The 20,749-nt window shown below is 36.1% G+C and overlaps 1 protein-coding gene across 2 annotated transcripts in view; it reads left to right on the top strand.

Moving 5' to 3' along the window:
* The window catches only part of Ts (Thymidylate synthase), a 71,091-nt gene that overhangs the window by 38,653 nt on the left and 11,689 nt on the right, over nucleotides 1–20,749 (top strand). Inside the window, exon 4 of one of the 2 annotated variants that reach the window (XM_089108291.1) lies at nucleotides 16,002–16,166. The exons of the other annotated variant lie outside the window; for it this stretch is intronic. Coding sequence (XP_088964417.1) covers nucleotides 16,002–16,166 — 165 coding nt within the window. The remainder of the gene's footprint in view (nucleotides 1–16,001; nucleotides 16,167–20,749) is intronic. 2 annotated transcript variants of the gene reach the window in all.

Raw genomic sequence — 20,749 nt, forward strand, 5'->3', positions numbered from 1 at the left:
CAGTGAGACTTCTTCTCTTTATGGCCTTATGGTAGCGTTGGCCTATTATCTGGGTTCTACCGGTGGAGGATGCCTAGAACCTCTAACCATCACATAGTCTGTGTTTAGAGTATAAAACGTTTATTTATACATATAATACAGTGAAGGTACATATGACGAGGACAGATACAGAATTCGAACTGACTCAAATAATCTAAATTGGTAACTTATATTCAGATACACATCTGGCCATTTGACAGAACTGTAAACATCTGATAAAGAAAATTTATAAGAAGTGGGGTTGTTGATTATTGACAATTTGCAATGTTTGCATTTTAGATAGTGGGTTTATTCCGGGTTCAAGTGACCATGTGAAGAATTACACATACGAATCTCCGACATATACTTAGAATCTTAATTATTGGTTTTCTCCAAGAAAAACCTATTTCCAAAATTTACAGGACTTAGCTGTAAAGAGCGATTCTTGTAGAGAATGCTCATTTTGTGTTTCAATTAGTTTTTTGGTCTAATAACGTATTTTTTGTCTAATATCGTTTTTGTTTAAAGGCATGGGGATCAAATTGAAACTTTCAGGAAAAAATTTTTATTGGGGGGGGGGGGGTTGATTGATCGACTATCTAATTTTGTGTCTGGGGGAAGGAGCCAAAAACTTTCTCCTGTCGTCACAAAATAGTATACACTGTTTTTTTTTCTTTTTTATGTCTTTCGTCGAACAGGATCATTGACCAGTATGACTAGTATGACACATTGTATTACTATCTTTTTTTTTTAATTTTCATACTAAAATGTCCCCGAGCTTTGTTTGCAAATATATATATCTATTCGTCTATTCTCCGCATTATATCCGGGCAGTATTATTATTTGTTTCTTTGTTGGTTTTGTTTTATGTTTTTCTCTTTAACTCAACCAAAAACGAGCGATGTGACTTTGGATATGTTAAATATCTGATTGTCATTATTTTGAATTGTAAAAAGAAACTAAACAATTAGTGTATCTCTTTAACAAATAAATTAATTGATACATCTCAAAGATCACTTTAGAAAATAAACACTTCTTGATTCAACATTAACTGTCATTCGAAAACAAAGCTGCCACTTTGTTATTTTATTGAAAAACAAACCCATCTTCACCACTTTTATTAGCCAAAATTCAATGTCAATTTGTGCATTTTTTGCTCATTGTAAAGATGTCTCCTTGATTTGAAATCCAATGGAAAATCACGCTTAGTCATGCAATGAAATGCATGCGATCTTTAATCTTGTTGCTAAGCTTAATAAGTTATTTAACTGAAGATTTTGAGCATAAAAATATTGGCAGCATTAGATTTTTTTTTATAATTTTTTAACTTTTTTTGGTTTGCTGGTTGTAGTAGTTTCTCTCGTCTAAGGTATTTGTTATTAAATTATTCTAAGGTTTCATATTGTGATCCTTTTTTCCTTTCTTCTCTAAAACAAGATGTTTCTATTCAAGTAAGAGAAAATACGAAGACCAGTAAAAAGAACGAAAAAATCTGGGCTGAACAGGGTTAAAAAATTTAATTTTGGGAGTGGGTTCTGAACTCACTACTGCAAATATCTCAAAATAGTTTCATTTATTTTAGTAAAAGGTATAGTTATTTTGGGAATTGATTTGAAAGCAGTGTTACCAAATGGTAAAAAAAAGGTTAAAAATGTGCAAGAATGTAAGGATTCCTCAGAAGATTTTACGCGCATTGTTCTTTGCACAACTCAAACAATACACAACTTTTTTTTGTCCAATTTAGTTTACGACTTAAGGCATACAAAATAATAGTTATTTGTAACAGATTTTGCCTTTCAACGGAAAATTATTCTAAGTGATTTGAAAAGAAAGCATCTATTCCATAAGAAAAAACCCACAATGTTGTCGATTTGCTTCCAAAACATGAACATGTCAATCGATAAAAATTGAGTTGGCGTCTCGCCGGTCAAGCAACGGAGGTATGGTAAGAACACCCTGATTTTGATAGAAGAGGGGGTTGTCACATTTCAACCCAACTTGGTGGGAAGTAATAGCTGATCTCCTATTTTTGTTTTTAAGGAAATCAGGCCCGTTCCGATTCTTTTGAGGAATGAGAAGGGAGATCTCTAAATTTTGTCATCAGAAGAGCTTGTTGGATCTGAATTCAACTTGGATGGAAATAAGAGCTCGTGTTCCAGTTGGGCCTCTCGTAGATTTGTACCCAAGTGGACCTTTGTGGAGGAAAGATTGTTAAATTCTTGTCATAACGATATCTATTGGAAGGGGCTGTCGGATCTCTACCAAACTTATTGGGAGGTAACAGAAAGTAAACCCTTTAGGATTTACTATTGATCTAAAGTCTTTAGGGAAAGGGGGTCCGTAAATTATTGTCACTTAACCTATCAGAACGGGTTGTCGGATCTCAATGAAACTGGGTTGGGAGCGAAAGCTCGGCTGTTAGTGGCGGTGAAGGGGGATACAAAGTTTAAAAATTGAATTTTTGCCGTCCAATTACCGGTTAGGCTGGCATAATACATTAAAGAAAATCTGTTTAACTGATACAATTACGGCTACGGGTTTGTGCTCGATCAGACCTCCGTGAGAGGTTTTGTAAAACAGCGTTATCTGCTCAAGTACGCGATGTTTTCCCCCTGATTTGTCAAAGCAAGGTCCCGTCAAAGCCGTGCCGCAAAGCTTGGCTATTTTCCAACGGTTATGTTGTTAAAAACTGGACTTGGTTAATGGATTTATAAACAGCCTAATTGAGTAGAAAATACGGCACAAACTACTACTACTGAATCATTTGTATTATAAATTTATTACGGAAAACATGCTATTGGTGGATTTTCGTGTGTATGTGCCTTCATATGCCAGCATTTTATGACAGCTAGTGTGCGGGAGGTTGCTGGTTAGAATATTGTTGACGAGACATTTTCTTACTAAAAAATTGGTACTCCAGTACAATCCAGAACACACATGAGAAGTTTGCTTGATGAAGAAACCGTTTTCATAGCTACAAAGACAAATGCTCGGTGACATAATGCATTAAACTTGTATAGCTTGGGCTATATATTTGCACATCAAGGGGGGGTAAGGTGACGTTAGATTAGGTTACTTTACACCACCATCCCACCCCCTAATGTGAAAATATATAGTCAAAATTATATTATTACACAGACTAAAATATTATATATTCATCATGTTTTCGTATATTTCATTCTGATTAACCTAACTTCATTTCTCGAGGGTGTTCTGGATTCTACGGAAGTACCAGAAAATTAAAACTAATGTTTAATTTCTACTAAAAACAAAAAAAAAATTAACTAAAATTATAAACATTAAACTAATATTTTTTAGAGCCATTGTTGTTTTTATCCTCAGTTTTTTGTGTGTTTTTTTTCTTTTTTTTAAGCATTCAAATTGCAACATGTTTGGCTAAATTAAGATCGTTTTATTAGATAACATAATTTTTTTTAATATTTCCTTTGTTCAAGTTGTCATCACAAACCTAAGATTAGCTCAATTACGAGACAGTAAAAGGAAGAAGGCTACTTGCCCGCATTATTATTTTTATGGGAGAAAAAAAAGAAGAACATAAACTCAAGCCATTCATTAAGAAGCATTTTATTGATACAGAATGTCTTCCAAAACTATACACAATGACCAACTTAATGTGTTAGCAGGATTCTAAAGCCCGCTAATTGTAGATAATAATATTTTGTTCCCACTAAAGCGTTTTGTTTCTACTCGCTCTAAGGTCAACCTCAGAAGCCATAAATTCGGTCACCATGCGTGCCAGTGCATGCGTGCCATCCCAGCCAGTACTAATCTAAACTGCTCTTTCATTTCAAAATGTTTTCTTTTGAATTTCTGGATCAGTTAGCACTGAAAAATGCAATTGACCATGGTCTCCGACTTGGATATGAGCTTTTTCGTGTTGAAATCTATCAAGAATTACCGCGTCGTTGTTTCCGGTGCCAAGGGGTAAATCACATTATTGCTAGATGCCTACGTTCTCTTGATTTACCAAAATGCTCCTGCTGTGCTGGGGCTCACGAAAACATCACGGACAACCCTTGCTCAGTTGCTCCTAAGTGCGCCAATTGCGGAGGAAATCATGTTTCTTATAGTTTAAAATGCTCGGTACTGAGAAATGCGCTTGCCAAGTCAACATGATGACTTCTCCTACAGCCTTAAGTTTTGTTTCTCTGAACATTAATGGTACTAAAGATAAGGATCTGCGAATTGACGAGCTGCTAAATTTTGATATTGCATTCCTACAGGAGCATCTACTTTCCAAAGTTAATATGAATAGTTTAAGGCGGTCTGCTACTCACGATTTATTCATTAGAGAAGCAAAAAAGACCCGCGGTCACCCTTCCGGTGGCACCGCTATCTTCATTCAGTCAGGATATCATCCTATACAAATTTATTCTGATGCTAATATTCTAGCAATCCAGTGTGATAACATGGCTTTTGTAAATGTGTATCTCCCATGCAATCATCGAAACACTCAGTCATTTACTGCTTTTGCTAAAGCTTGCCATAAACTGAAATCTCTTTTCATAAATTTTGCAGATAAAAATGTTGATTGGATCTTAGCCGGGGATATGAATACTGACATATTGACCTCATCTGATCAATCTGAAGTCCTGCTAGATTCTCTGCCAAGTGTCTATCATGTCGCTGCTAAGAACCTGGCTTATACTTACATTCATAATCGAGGCTCCGTTAAATCCAACCTCGACCATATTATTGTGTCTAAGTCCGATCTAATTAAATCCAAGGGTTTTGTTGATGAAGATAAAATCAATGATGACCGTCTCCCTATTTCGTGCCTAATTGAGCCTCCTGATGTTCAAGCCCACTTTAAGGGTCCCCATTCAAAATGGTATCAAAAGCCCAATTGGAATCGTATAAACGTTGAGATGTATATTACTACTTTGTGCACTCTACTCTCAACTATTAAAGTCCCGATTCACTTGCTCCAGACTTCGATAAAGTGCCCTGATTCTAAGGAAGACCTAAATTCGTATTATTACCAGATAGTGGCATGTCTAAAGTCGGCCACAAAAGTTGCAGTTCCGATTGAGCACGTGCGTTCTGGGTCTCGCAAGCCCCTGTGGAATATACATCCGGAAGTGAAAAAAGTAAAGAACCGCGCAAAGTTTTGGTTGCGATTGTGGAACGCTTGCGATCGACCTTCCTCCAGTGCTGTGCTTACAGTCAAGCAAAAAACGAAGAAAGAATACAAATCTTGCTTACGTAATGCAAGACTAAACGTGTGGGACGCTCCAAATAGTAAAATGACTTGGAATAGAGTTATCAGTAGCAGTAAGTGTTCTCCCCCACCTCAGTCGGAATTAAACCTTATGAATTTTGTGCGCCATTATATTGACATATTTTCCGTATTTAATCAGTGTGTTCAGAAACATTTTTCTAATCTACTTAGTTCGGTCCTGCCAGTGTCTGTTTGTCAATATAGAGTCCCTGCGATAAGTATGAGTGATTTACATTGGGCGCTGAAGAAAGTAAAAAGATCAGATTCTCCTGATTGTGATGGCCTATGCTTTAGGAATTTTGCTTATGATTGCCCATTATTGTTGAACCACCTGCAGGTATTATTCCAGATTTGTAGGGCCCAGTATCTGGTACCTGATAGTTTTCTGTTCGGTAGTGTCACGTCTATACTTAAACGTGGTAAAGATCCAGATTCATGCTTGAACTGTAGACCGATTACTGTATCATGCTCCACGAGTATGATTTTCTAGCATGTCCTTTTACCTGAACTAATTTCTAAGTGCGATTTTTCGTCTTTCCAACTAGGATTTAGAAGAGGGGTTGGTTGCCCTCAGGCGCATCATGTGCTCAGCCGGTTGTTAAAGGAAGCTTTTGCCCAGAAGCGTTCATTGTATTGCTGCACAGTAGACATTTCCGGGGATTCTGATAATGTTGTTCACGCCGAGGCCTTGCATTCCCTTGCTTGCTCTGGAGTCAATTATTCAGATATTTCTAAATTGCGATATTGATAGGAGAATTCATATGTATATATTAAGTGGCTATGAAATACTTCTGATTAAGTAGCTGTTGGGAAAGGCGTAAGACCGGGAAGAGTTTTATCTCCTTATATATTCAAATGTGTCCTCGCTACTTGTTTAAAACATCTATCTCCTAGTGTGTTTTTTCGTGATATTGGTGTAAGTTATATTGCATACGCCAACGATGTCCTTTTAGTTAGTTTTTCTCGTCGAGGGCTGGCTCAGAACTTCCGTAAGCTGTCTTCTCTACTTAGTGATATTGGCCTATCTGTTAATATGGGAAAGAAACTTCTGTATCTCCATTAAACCTCGGTTCGATTTCATTACCTTGTTTGGATAAAGTCAAGTGGCTTGGTATATCGTTTTGCCTGTCCATTTACGAAACTTGCTCCGAGTTGGTTACTAATGCATTAAAAAGTATTCGTGTGTCATATGGTAAGATATCTCCAAATAGAGGGCGTTATAATCGTAAGGCTTTATAATAGTTATTGCTCTCCAGGTGTAAATATATATATACATATATATATATATATATATATATATATATATATATATATATATATATATATATATATATATATATATATATATATATATATATATATATATATATATATATATATATATATATATATATATATATATACCCGGCCGTTTTAAAAATAGAAATATTGTATCCCGTTATGGTGTCATTGATGCTTGCGCGCGACTGGCCAGTGTGTCTTCTAATATGATTATGAATACTAGTAATGTTGTTTCTGTTACTGACCCCTTAGTTTGTTTTTTTCATCATGATATGGGTTAATTTGTATTTTTTTTTTTTGTTGTTTGATTTCGTAATCATGTTGTTATTTTTTCTTTTATATTTTCCATTACTCCGCAGTGTCATTTATAATGTTCATATGTGGGTCATAAATAAATTATTATTATTATTTTTTTTTTCTGTAAATGTTTATTGAATTTGTTTTTCCTTTTTTGTAGTGTAGTCTAGTTACTTTCTGTTGCTTAGTTTGAAGTTTCTGCTGTTCCCTAACCTTCTTCTCTTTTCTTCCTGCTTCTCAGTTTTTTTTTCTCTCTATGTCTTTATCTCTCCCTTTTTTTCTATTTCTCTCTATCTCCCCTCCCCTCTCCCTTTCTCTCTCACTGATTTTACCTTTGTTTCCAGCTCCTTCTTTCTCTCTCCTTCTGAATATTTTTGCTCCTCTTGCTGGATTTTGGTCTCTCGCTTTAATTTTTTGAATTTGATGGGATGGGTGCTATTTGCATTTCTATCTCTTTGCTTTGAGCTGTGAGAAAGCATTGATCATGATTGCAGCGATAGCTGCAACCTAGAAAAGATTCCACCACGAACAATAACAACCGAAAGTTTAAATATGGATTTTGTAAAAAATAGAAAGAAGTGTCTTGTGAGAAAAAATCGCCATTTGGCGCTGATTCAGGAATGGTAACTGTTTTTTCAGTTGATCTTAACAACAAAAGTTAAGTGGGAAACGAACTTAAGGGAATTTTAATAATAGATTGAACCCCCTCAAAATGACGGTTGTCGAAATTAAAAGCGCACCGTTCTAATCATTACAGTACTCATTATGTTCGTTTTTTTTTTAGAAAAAAAAATAGCAGGAAAAAGTTAACAGCCTCAATTGCAAAAATCTTATCGAAGTTTACAAGATTTTGTAATCTTGGGCGTGGGTCCATTGTATCTCTGCTCATTATTTTTTTTCTTTTTCAATTTTTGTACGATTAAAAAAAAACAAATACAATTCTAAGTGGCTTTAAGTAATATATTCAATACCTCTCCAGAGGGAGAGTGAGTGGTAGCTCTTCCCCTCCTTGCTCGTGAAAAGGATGAAACATCTATGCATGATACATTGCCATCTGTAGGCTTCATGATGAACTATAAATTCACGAATTGAAAACTGTTTCAACATAACGTCATTGGCATGGCGTATCTATTGTACTGTTACATCCCTGAAACAAAAGCTATATGCGCTGTTGCTGCATTATTCCTTATCACTACCAACTATTTGACTCAGATTCTTATTTAAATAGGTTGCTAATAAGTAACTTAACAACATACTAAAGAGTGAATGCACTTTGTTGTCTATCTGAGCGTGGCTTGTTTCATTGGATTTCCATGAGTGTTGCAGAGCTGGTGCAAATGTGGAGATTTGGTAGGTTTCAGTTGACTTTTTGAACCCAAAGATTGCATGCGCTTTGTTGTATGTCTGAGCATGACTTATTTCATTGTATTTCCATCACTGTTGCAGAGCTGGTTCAAATACGCTAATTATACATACTAAAGAGTGCATGCCCTTAGTTGTATATCTGAACGTGGCTTGTTTCATTTGATTTCCCTGAGTGTTGCAGAGCTGGTGCAAATATGCAGATTTGGTAGGTTTCTGTTGAGTTTTTGAACCTAAAGATTGCTTGCGCTTTGTTGCATGTCTGAGCGGAACTTATTTCATTGGATTCCCATCAGTGTTGCAGAGTTGGTACAAATATAAAGATTTGGTAGGTTTCTGTTGAGTTTTTGAACCTAAAGATTGCATGTGCTTTGTTGTATGTCTGAGCGGAACTTGTTTCATTGGATTTCCATCAGTGTTGCAGAGCTGGTGCAAATATGCAGATTTTGTAGATTTCTGTTGAGTTTTTGAACCTAAAGATTGCATGCGCTTTGTTGCATGTCTGAGCGGAACTTATTTCATTGTATTCCCCTCACTGTTGCAGAGCTGGTACAAATATAAAGATTTGGTAGGTTTAAGTTGACTTTTTGAACCCAAAGATTGCATGTGCTTTGTTGTATGTCTGAGTGTGACTTATTTCATTATATTTCCATCACTGTTGCAGAGCTGGTGCAAATATCCTAATTATGCATACTAAAGAGTGCATGCCCTTTGTTGTATATCTGAACTTCACTTGTTTCATTTGATTTCCATCAGTGTTGCAGAGCTGGTGCAAATATGCAGATTTGATAGATTTCTGTTGAGTTTTAGAGCCTAAAGATTGCATGCGCTTTGTTCTATGTCTGAGCGGTACTTATTTCATTGTATTTCCATCACGTTTGCAGAGCTGGTGCAAATATGGTGATTATGTATACTAAAGATTGCAACCACTTTGTTGTATGTCTGAGCTTCACTTGTTTCATTGGATTTCCATCAGTGTTGCAGAGCTGGTGCAAATATATAGATTTGGTAGGTTTCTGTTGAGTTTTTGAACCTAAAGATTGCTTGCGCTTTGTTGCATGTCTGAGCGGAACTTATTTCATTGGATTCCCATCAGTGTTGCAGAGTTGGTACAAATATAAAGATTTGGTAGGTTTCTGTTGAGTTTTTGAACCTAAAGATTGCATGTGCTTTGTTGCATGTCTGAGCGGAACTTATTTCATTGTATTTCCATCACTGTTGCAGAGCTGGTGCAAATATGCAGATTTGGTAGGTTTCTGTTGAGTTTTTGAACCTAAAGATTGCATGCGCTTTGTTGCATGTCTGAGCGGAACTTATTTCATTGGATTTCCCTCAGTGTTGCAGAGCTGGTACAAATATAATGATTTGATAGATTTCTGTTGAGTTTTTGAACCTAAAGATTGCATGCGCTTTGTTGCATGTCTGAGCATGACTTATTTCATTGTATTTCCATCACTGTTGCAGAGCTGGTTCAAATATCCTGATTATACATACTAAAGATTGCATGCACTTTGTTGTATGTCTGAGCTTCACTTGTTTCATTGGATTTCCATCAGTGTTGCAGAGCTGGTGCAAATATGCAGATTTGATAGGTTTCTGTTGAGTTTTTGAACCTAAAGATTGCATGCGCTTTGTTCTATGTCTGAGCGGTACTTATTTCATTGTATTTCCATCACGTTTGCAGAGCTGGTGCAAATATGGTGATTATGTATACTAAAGATTGCAACCACTTTGTTGTATGTCTGAGCGTGACTTGCTTCATTGAATTTCCATCAGTGTTGCAGAGCTGATGCAAATATGTAGATTTGATAGGTTTCTGTTGAGATTTTGAACCTAAAGATTGCATGCACTTTGTTGCATGTCTGAGTGTGACTTATTTCATTGGATTTCCATCACTGTTGCAGAGCTGGTGCAAATATGCAGATTTGGTAGGTTTCTGTTGAGTTTTTGTACCTAAAGATTGCACACGCTTTGTTGCATGTCTGAGCGTGACTTATCTCATTGGATTTCCATCAATGTTGCAGAGCTGGTGCAAATATGCAGATTTGGTATGTTTCTGTTGAGTTTGTGCATCTGTAGGAAATTAAAAAAAACGAATTCGGTGCATTTATCAGGAACGTGGATATTTGCTATTTCTTTTTAGACCGAGTGACCTATATAATTTGATAGTCAGCTCAGCTTAGCAACATAGTACAGATTATCTTTATTTCGTTGTATGTCTATGCCTGACTTATTCAACTGGATTTCCACTAGTGTTGCCAGAGCTGGCGCAAGTATGGCGGCTGGTACCTTTTTTTGTGAAGTCAGTACATCTACAACAAATTTTAAAAATAAGCGACTTCGGTGCGTTTTTCAAAAATGTGGATATTTGCTATTTCTTTTTGACCCGAGTAACCTATATAATTTGATAGTCATCTCAGCTCAGTCACAAGCAACGTAATAAAGATTATCTGTATGTCTGGCTTATTTCATTAGATTTCCACTAGTGTTGCCAGAACTGGTGCAAATATGCAGGCTCGTACCTTTTTGTGAAGTCAGTACACCAATAGCAAATTTTTAAAATAAGACGAATTCGGTGCGTTTTTTAAAAATGTGGGTATTTGCTATTTCTTTTAGCAGGAATAACCAATGCAGTTTTATGGTTGTCTCAGTTAGTGTGAATTGGTCAAGTAAAAATCTCCAGATTCTCCATTTTTTTACGGCTTAAGATATTATGAATGTTTATGATGAGGTTATTATCAATATGAGTAAATGAAAGGAATTATCTTCACAAACGAAATTAAAAGAATAAAGATCGAGAAAGTGGCTTTTTAAGTCAACGAAGATATTTGAAGAACGAATGGGATACCTTGGGCAGACAACCACCTCCCTTCTTCAATGCTATCAGAGAAATTAGAAGAAAACGCCGAAAAATGTGGACGAGATAACTTGAAAATGACCAAACAATAACTAAAGCCAACAGAAAAATAAACAAATAAAAACGAAAATTTGAAGGATTAAGAATCTAGAAACTAAACAACGCGGTAAAAAAATAGAAAAACGATCAAATCAAATCCAAAAATAGAAGAATTAAAAACTTAAAAGCTAAATAATTTTTTTTTCAGCATTTTCGTTGGCCTTAAAAAACCCATTCTCGATCTTCTTTTTTTTTTCTTTTTTTACTATTATTATGGTTGGTCAGTGTGGTTTGCGAAGTTATCTTTTGAATTAGCTCTTTTTTACTATGATTTTTTCTATTTTTTTTTTACTACAACTTTTTTTTATTAAAGAAAAAAAAAAGATCAAAATTAGTTTACTTGTCGGAGGATATGGATTTAAATTAAATGTAAAGTTTGCCGATCTTGTTCAAGTAATGTAGACTTTCACTTCTTATAAGCAAAATTATAAGCAAAAGTTAGACATCGGCGATAAAACACTCATTTCGACGAAAGAAAAGCCAATCATCTAAAATGTTGGAATTAGTTTTCTATTGGAAGCATAACCAAGTAGTCTTTTAGATATGATCGTTCTTGTCCGACTAGTTTAATTAAAATTTGTAAAAATAAATTAGGTTAAAATATTAAACCAATTGACTTTTTAAAGGCAAATGAAATTAGAAGGAAGAAAGCAAAATCCGAAGAATGGTATGTAATAGAACATAATGTAAAACGTAATGAAACAGGAAAACACCGCCAACAAGGTCAGGCTGTATATTACACCGGAGGCATGGGCCGAACCAGAAGGGGGGGGGGGGTAGACACCATAAATTTGCCCCTACTCCTTTAAGATAAAAAAAATGGTTACTCATGTCTAACTGTTAGTAACAATAGGCTAAAATATCACACTTTTCTGGAAATAAAGTTTTATTTAAAAAATTTTAACCCCCCCCCCCGCCCTCCTAGTTTGAAAACTTCTGAAGTCTTCCCCCCTCCAAAAAAATGGTGAACGCTCATGACAGGAGACATAATTGGACGTAGGATAATGGACACGAGATAAAAAAGGAGGTATTAAATCTTTTCCACCTTCGACAAGCATTTTGTAGCCCATCACGATGGAACTAATTTAAAAATTTATCCAATTTTGTTTAGGCCTACTTTTACTTGTAGCATTGTAATATAAGCGACCAAGAAATGACACAAGTACAAGTCATAAAGTAGCATGGTTGCAAAATTAAATTCATATTTGTTCCGGCTCAAACACAAGTTGATTGTAAATTAAATGCTTATTCTAAAGCACTTATGAATTGCTTATTAGGTGGAATATTTTTTACATTTATGTGTTTCTTCTTTCCATCATATACTGACTGAGAAGTGTGAATAAGAACTTCTTCCTTCAGTATGTTCAGTTAATATTCGAAGATTTCGTCACCCTTTCAAGTCTAACAATCAGGAGATAGTATAAGAAGTTTAGGGAATGCTTAATCTTATAGCAGCCTGAGCAAATCAGTTTGACAGGCCAAAAGGGAAAAGAGGTTCTCTTTCTCCCACTACATGAGATATGTCCAAGAAGGTGCTGAAATGACATCTTTGAACTGGCACGTATGCGTATTAGGCACTTTGATATTAGTTCATTCCTCTTCAGTCTCAATTGTATGGCATTTTCTATACTTCCTTATGCTTCCCATATAATTTCCTTTTTTCTTGCATATGTCTTTAAGCTGACCCTAACATCCCTACTGCTTACATACCATACTTTCGGCAATCAGTCCTAACCAAAGAGCACGACATTCATATTAAGCCTGTTGAGAATTAGATACGCCTAAGTACTTTAAAAAAAAATACTTCTAAATTGTTCTATTAAACAACCCTTGAGTTTCAGGAGTTGTTATTTACGACTCATTTACGTAATAATTTCTGTTTGTTTCAAGTTTTAATGCTGTTCCTTACTTTCAGTTGAAAAAAACTTGTCTTTTTATATTTAATTTCCGATTGGTTATTAAATAATGCCGGGGAATTCTGACCCGCCTTCATGGGAGTCCCCCCCTACGGAAAGATCTTCTAGGCAATTCAATCCCGGTGAAAATTTACCCCAGTCAATAACCCTTAATATCTCCACACGTAAAATTGAGTCGGTAAAGCGAAAGTAAGACATCAAAACAATTTCGTATAGGAATTCTGGCAAATTCTGCCAGTGTAAAATTTTCCCTGAAAAGATCACCCCCAGTAGCTTCCCTCCCAATGGAAAATTCTCACAGTGGGAAGTGGGAAATCCCCCCAGCAGAAACTTCATCCCCCCCCAAAAAAAAAGAAATGTATGCACACCTCCCTATAACAAATATTATATGTAAATAATGTACATATTTTATAACTTAAAGACCTTTCACCAGGGGCTATGGAAGCTCATGGTATCTCCAAAGGCACAAATATTGGACCTTTCAACTATGTAGAACAATGTGACTATCTCAAAATTTCGATCATGCGATTTGAGAGAAGACGGGTGTGGGCAGGGTTTAGTTGCCCCCCAATTTTGTTGGTCACTTAAAAAGTGTACTAGAACTTTTAATTGTTGTTAGAATGAGCCTTCTCCCGATGTTCTGGGACAATTGGTTCGATACGATCACCCCTGAAAAAAAAAACTAAAAACAAGTAATTCCACATTTTTACCAATAGGAGCTTGAAACCTCTACGGTAGAGCTTTCTGATCGCCTGAATCTGATTCTGTCAAAACCTACAGTCAAGAACAACAGGAGAAGAACTATTCAAGGTGATTGACAAATTCTTCGCAGAAAGGGGCATCTCGTGGGACTGGTGTCTATCAGTTTGCAGTGATGGGGCTGCCGCCCTAACAGGGAAGAATAATGGGCTTATGGCCTGGATAAGGAAGAAAAATCCAAGGGTGAAGTGGTTGCACTGCATCATCCACGGGCAAGCCCTTGCATCGAAAAGGATGAACGCACATCTGCACGAGACCCTCGACGAGGCTGTAAAAGTGATCAACTTCATCAAAGCCTGACCACTGAACTCAAGACTGTTCAAGTTGCTCTGCCAAGAGATGGGTTCGGAACATCAACATTAACTTCTGCACACAGAAGTTCGCTGGTTTACTAGTGGGAAGCTATTAAACAGACTTTTCGAGCTTCGACAAGAAGTTCATATGTTTCTTCTGGAGCAAAAGTCTGCATTAAGTTCACTTTTTGAAAACCAGGACTGGGTCTGCAGGCTGGCCTATCTTGCGGATGTTTTCGACAAACTGAATGACTTGAATCTCTCAATGCAAGGTTTTCGGACGGACGAACTCTCCCTGAATTCGAAAATGTTTGCTTTCGTCAAGAAATTGAAGTTCTGGCTTAAAAAGGGTCAAAGAAACAGCGTTAGTGTCTTCCCGACCCTTGACAAGTTTGCGGACGATAGTGAAATTGATAATCTTAACACAATCTGTGATTGTATTCGGGAGCATCTGACAAAGTTGCAAGATGAACTTGTGTCATATTTCCCATCGATTATGACCCAAGATAGAACCCAGGGATCCAAATTCCATTTGTTGGAGACGTGACCCCAAGCTCCGGTCTTAGTGACAAGCTTACAGAGAACCTGATCGAACTTGCCAGAGATTGCGCCTTAGAACTGAAATTCCAAAATGTAACTGTTTCCCAGTTTTGGTTAGAGGTGAAAGCAGAATACAAGGAACTAAGTGAAATCGCCATGTCTGTTTTGTTGTCATTCGGATCCACTTACCTTTATGAACTGTTATTTTCGGAAAAGTTATTAATCAAAAGTAAATACAGAAACAGACTTGAGTGTACAAAATGACCTTATAATTGCCGTTAGTGACACTGAGCAAAGATTTGATCATATTTTAGCTGAAAAGCAGCCTCAAGTTTTTCATTGATTTTGTACATACTTTTACACAATTGTGCACCGTCATATATGACAATAAATCTCGTGTTTTTGAAAATCTAATTATAGATAAGAAAAAAGTAAAACAACGATTCTCAAGAAAGGGGTACGCAACCTTTTTGGGCCTTGATTAGGGGTACGCGGAACGAAAAAGGTTGGGAACTACTGCGTTAGAGACGTAGATAGACTCTGGACATGTACGTCAGAGCCATAGTTTCAGTTGCTACTTGGTTTTCTATCGGTAACATTTGTCATTGCGCGTGCGCGAAGGCGGGGTCATGAATCTTGTGTGGATTTAGATCTGTGTAAGAAATTTTCAATGAGGAGTATAGGACTTTTCGCTACTGTATATTACCTCTACTGTGAAAGTTCCTCAACTGTGGCAGGGTTGTTGTCTGTAGTGATTTGTCTCTAGTTTCTATTCTACGATTCTACTAACTTCTTCTTTAAGGATTTCTTGTTTTTTATGGCACTTTTCTTGCTATATTAAAAACACATAAAAAATGTATACATATGCTCTTTTATATTTGTTATTAACATTTGAAATTCATGTATGTACGCTTTCATATTTTCAACTATGTTCATCTGCGTTCAAAATTCTGTTTCAACTACATTCTACAGTTTTAAGGGTTCTCAATTGATTTGCCGTTTGTTCCAGAAAAGAATCACTCGGCCAGAGAGAAAAAAAAATCACTGAAATTAGCAGAATAAAAAAAAAGTTTCAACCGTTGAAAATTTTAGCAGTTTTCAATTTGTGCTGAGGATTTTTCATTTTTTCTTTTAGCTTGCTAACTTTTTCTAAAAGACACGATGAAGACTATAATATCCAACAAAAATCTACTGGGTCGCTGGATTGGCTAAAATTAGAGATAAACCACTGGGGGTGGGGGGGGCAATCTTATTTTAACAGGGTGTTTTAATACCCCTTGTGTTTTCGATTTGACAATCTGCAATTAACAGTGGCCTTATATAATGCATATTTTCAGATGTCTCTACCTCCGTGTCATTGTTTAGCGCAATTTTATGTAGCCAATGGTGAACTCTCATGTCAAATGTACCAGAGGTCTGCTGATATGGGACTTGGTGTTCCTTTTAATATTGCCAGCTATTCTTTACTAACTCATATTCTTGCACATCTTACTCAACTCAAGGTAATTGCCCTACAATTTTTTGTCTTTTTTTTGATAAATTTATTCCTAAATTTTATTAGTTTGTTCAATATTCGTTCGTAGTTCAACACTTTAATCGACGAAATTGATCGAACCACGCGACAAAGCTTTTTTTTCAAAATATAATTATTGTAGGTTTTAAAAAGCTAGATCTGGCAGGCGTACTTCCTGAAATGGAGTGATTTTTTTTTCCTTATTGGGAGAGAGGAAGGGGAGGACACATTTTTTTTTCATCTCATTTTTTTTTCATGGATCCTAATTTTGTCTTTCTTTTTTTTATTACGTTCCATTCAAACTTTATTCAAGTACCATTTTTGTGTCATTACTTCCGAATACTTTCTAATAAAGGATTAAGATAATTTTTTCTTCGTATTAGAGCATTCTATTGGTCAAAATCTAGATCTCGCTTGATAAAATCTAGCGAATTCATTCAAATTATTCAGTCTAGATTTAACTCAAATCATTGGCTTGTTTCTTCGTCAATTTGACGTTAAATCTTCGTTACTCAATTTGACAGTCCTGAAAAACGCTCCTGAATTTGCCTTTCTCAATGTCTAAAATGTGTTGTTGTAACGTAAGATTAGATATTTATTTCAAAAAATCAACTATTCAATCAACTAAAAATAAACAAGCCCAGAAGGACCAAGTTTATATTTTAAAGTAAAAAAAACACAGGTCAGTAATTAAAAAAAAAACTTTAAAAGACAAAAATGTACTATAAAGTAGCTAAAGGATACAATGTAATAGACAGAATGAATAATTTGTTTTTTTGACATTTGGGCAAAGCCATAAATAGCAGATTCGTAAAAAAAAAACAATGTATAAAATAGAAATATAAGCGTAAATTTGATGTTTTCTTTCTAATAGAAATTTGAAAACTATGATTTTTGCTTCTCAAAATTTTTACGACGAAACAAATAAGAGTTTCAAATAGGGCTAGGTCCGTTTATTAGACAGTGAAACAAATATATACAAAAGCTCTAGATATTTATTTATTTATTTAACACCCATCATCCACATAACATGATAAGACGGAGTAGAGGAAAAAGAAAAGAAGAAAAAAAAGCAAACAAATAAAACAAAAGCACATACACAAGGAACCAATTATTGTACTAACTCTTGTCATAGCAACGATAACAGACTATAAAAATAAAACACGAATTAGAATCAAATTTAAATATTAGTGCACTAAATATGGTCATGGCACAGATATACAAAAATACTATTGAATTAAAACAGGATACCAATCATTCTGTGAAGAATTAAGTTTTTTGGTTATGCTTGTCAAGTAATTTAGAATTTGCAAGATCAGCGTCAGCAAGTTTAAATTCTACAATCAGTGGAGAATTCCGATGCCAAGGTGGTAACCGAAGCAAATATTTAGCGAACCGAAAGAAAATGGGCCGGACTTTCAGACAACCAGTTCTAGAAAACAGCTTCGAGCAATATACAAGATGTGAGGGAGGGCTACAGCAGTCAAGAGGCTAGCTGATAGTAGGCTACTACTATCAGTAGTATAGCTACTATTAGCTATAATATTTTGTTTACAAAATATTTGTAAACAGTTCATGATGGAATTTGAAAGAAATTTTTATTTCAATAAAACAAATACAATTTAAAAATCAACATTCCCAACATTGAAGGACATATTACAAGGCTGATAGTAGGCGGTTGAATCGAAATTTTGCTGCACCAATCGATGCATAAGAAGCAGATATACGTCGTACGAAATGGTCTTGGAGAAGGGATCGGGTTTGGCGTAGCGACGAACCAGTGGGAAGGCCTAGATAAACGAAATGGTCAACAGCTCTAATAGTGGCATCGCCAAGCGCTGTAGAGGACGGTGGCTCACCTTTCCAATTAAAAAACACTGTATCTGACTTATCAGCATTGAAACGAAGGCCAAGTTTAAGATACTCCTGTTGAAGTGTAACAAAGACCTCATTCATTCTTTGGAGGGTATGGCTGGGATTTAAAACGTCATTTGCATAATAAATTAGAGTATCAGAGATGCAGGGCACTGGTCTTGGACATCCAACACACAGTTATTGAAAAGATTAGAAGAAGAAACTGCTCCTTGACGTGCACCATTCAAGACATGAATTAGCTTCCTGTGTGGAACAGGGGGCATATTTTTATCCGGAGGTAGTTTCAGGCGAATACATAATCGAGAGTACATATCTTGAATACATGGAATCGCCGAGGAATTTAGTCCACGTTTGGCCGCTTTGAGGAGTATAACTGGGTGGATGAGTGAATTCAAGATTCATCTAATATCGTGACTAGCGAGGATTAGTCATTCTCCTGAGGATTTGGCATCAATTAGTGCATTGGCTACAAATGTGAGGGTATCATCACAACCTATTTCCCGCTTGAACCCGAACTAGCGAGGTGGAGTGTAACATGTCTGTTCAAGGTCAGATCAAAAAAGAACTCGAAGACTTTGCAAAAGGAAGTCGCAATCGTAATGGGTCGAAATGATGAGCATTATGGGTTTGGTTTTCCTTTTTGAGAATTGGGATAAGATCTCCAATGCAAAAAGAAGAGGGTACAATTCGCTGTGTAAAAATCATCCCCATTAAAAGTGCCAAGTGTTGGACTAATGCCTCTCCCCCAAACTTCAAATGCAAAGCACTGATGGGGTCAGTACCATCGTATGATATAGGTTTTAAATGCCCACTGACATCTACAATTGCTGCTGTGCTAACAACGAACTCTTTGTTGGGACTGGTAGCAATGAAATCAGGAGCAGCAAATTTGGATTCATAATAGGCATACCATCCCTCATCACAAATGAAATTCAGAGAGGAAAGAAAATAACAAAATGGAAAATAAAATCAAAAAAAGGTGAAAAAACGAGGATTTTGTCAGCCAGTGGCGAACCTTTTTTCACCTTTTTTTTATTTATTTTTTTTTTTGTTATTTTCTTTCCTCTATGAGTTTCATTTGACATGTATAGCCAGTGTGGTCTTATAATGTATTTACATCCCTCATCAGGAATGTCAGCCGTAGAGACAGATGAAGGAGACCTATCTCTGCAAGTGATAATTCTAAAAAGGAGATTTCTATCATTTTTAGCATTTGCCAAATTGGCGTTTAATAGGTTTCGACGATGAAGAGTCAGAGCCTTACAAAAACTTTTCTTTGTATAGAGACAAACAAAATTCACAGTACCAGTCGAAGGACGGTCGCAATCCTTCCAATGATTGAACCAAAATTTTGGCTCGAGGGAAGAAACAACGAGACCAGGGTTCGAAGACCAGCCAGAAATGACACCCTTACGTATTTTCCGAAGTGGGGAAGCTTGATTTTCGGCAACACGAAGAGCATGGCTGATTTTGTCTACATACATATCCAGGCAAAGTCTCACGTCATATTTTGACAATTTAGTTGATCTTTGCAGAAGATGGAAAGGAGCCCGAACTTCATTCAGAATAAAATCCATAGAATTCAGAATAAACTCATAGAATTCGTTCTGGAACAAATGGACTAAATTTCCTTGCATTCTCATATAAACTTTCTAATTCAAGTGGTTCAATTCCCCTGTCCCCTCTTTGCAGGCATTGTAATATGAATAATGAAACATTTGACCATTGCCTATTTGAATGTAATATGCTGACGTCTGCACAACATACCTTGCTTTCTAAACTGTTAAATACTTCAAACACCACAAAATCCCACTATCAGCCAAGAGCCTAGCCAACTATACCTGCACACAGAGCATAGAAATCGACATCTATCATCTTATATTTGAACTCCTAGAGTCGAAAGATCTGCTGAAAGATATCTGAATATATCTAATAAATATGAGGCAATCAAGCAGTAGCTCTGTAGCCCACAGTGAAGCAAAAGGAAGAGGGCTAAATAGTGTTACTGAAAAGCCCGCCTGCTGTTAAAGAGAAGAAGAAGAAGAAAACCCGTACAAGAAGAAAACAAATCAGAATTAATTCCAGCCCAGTCACGACGTGTTTTTAGCCTAGGAGGAACCATATATTTATTATGTTCTTTGAAACCGTGAAGTTGGACAATGGATGTAACAGGGAGATGGTCAGATAATTGATAGCCAGAGATAGCCTTCACCACTTCAGCAGAGAGATTTTGGGATTCAGCGGCATGAACTAGATTAGAAGTTCGGGCAGAATTCTGAATTGTAAAATTGCCATCTTTCGCAAGAACGCTAAAATAATTGCCAAACATACTCGTTATCGACGCATAGGCAATTTCGACGGCATAGTTAGTCACCATCATCAGTAGAGTTACTAAAGTATTAAAATTAGAACAAACTATTTTTGTACTGAAAAAATAATAACTTTCGGGTCACAGAAAGTTTCCGGTCCATTGACTCAAAAGGTTGAGTAACTGTCTTGACTTCTTTATTATTGTGTTGAATTTTTAATAAAGGTGGTACAGTCTTCTTTTCTTCTAATTAAAAATGAAATGTTGCTGATTGTATAGTTGATCTGTCATCCCCATATATAAGACGTTAGTATTTTTTTCAAGACCACACTGCCTTTTCTATGACGATATAAATAAGCGTTTCAAGTAGGGATAGGTCCTTTTATTAG

The sequence above is a fragment of the Artemia sp. Qi Xiang Cuo genome, chromosome 2, assembly GCF_049724085.1.
Source record: "Artemia sp. Qi Xiang Cuo chromosome 2, ASM4972408v1, whole genome shotgun sequence".
In the NCBI taxonomy this organism is placed as follows: domain Eukaryota; kingdom Metazoa; phylum Arthropoda; class Branchiopoda; order Anostraca; family Artemiidae; genus Artemia; species Artemia sp. Qi Xiang Cuo.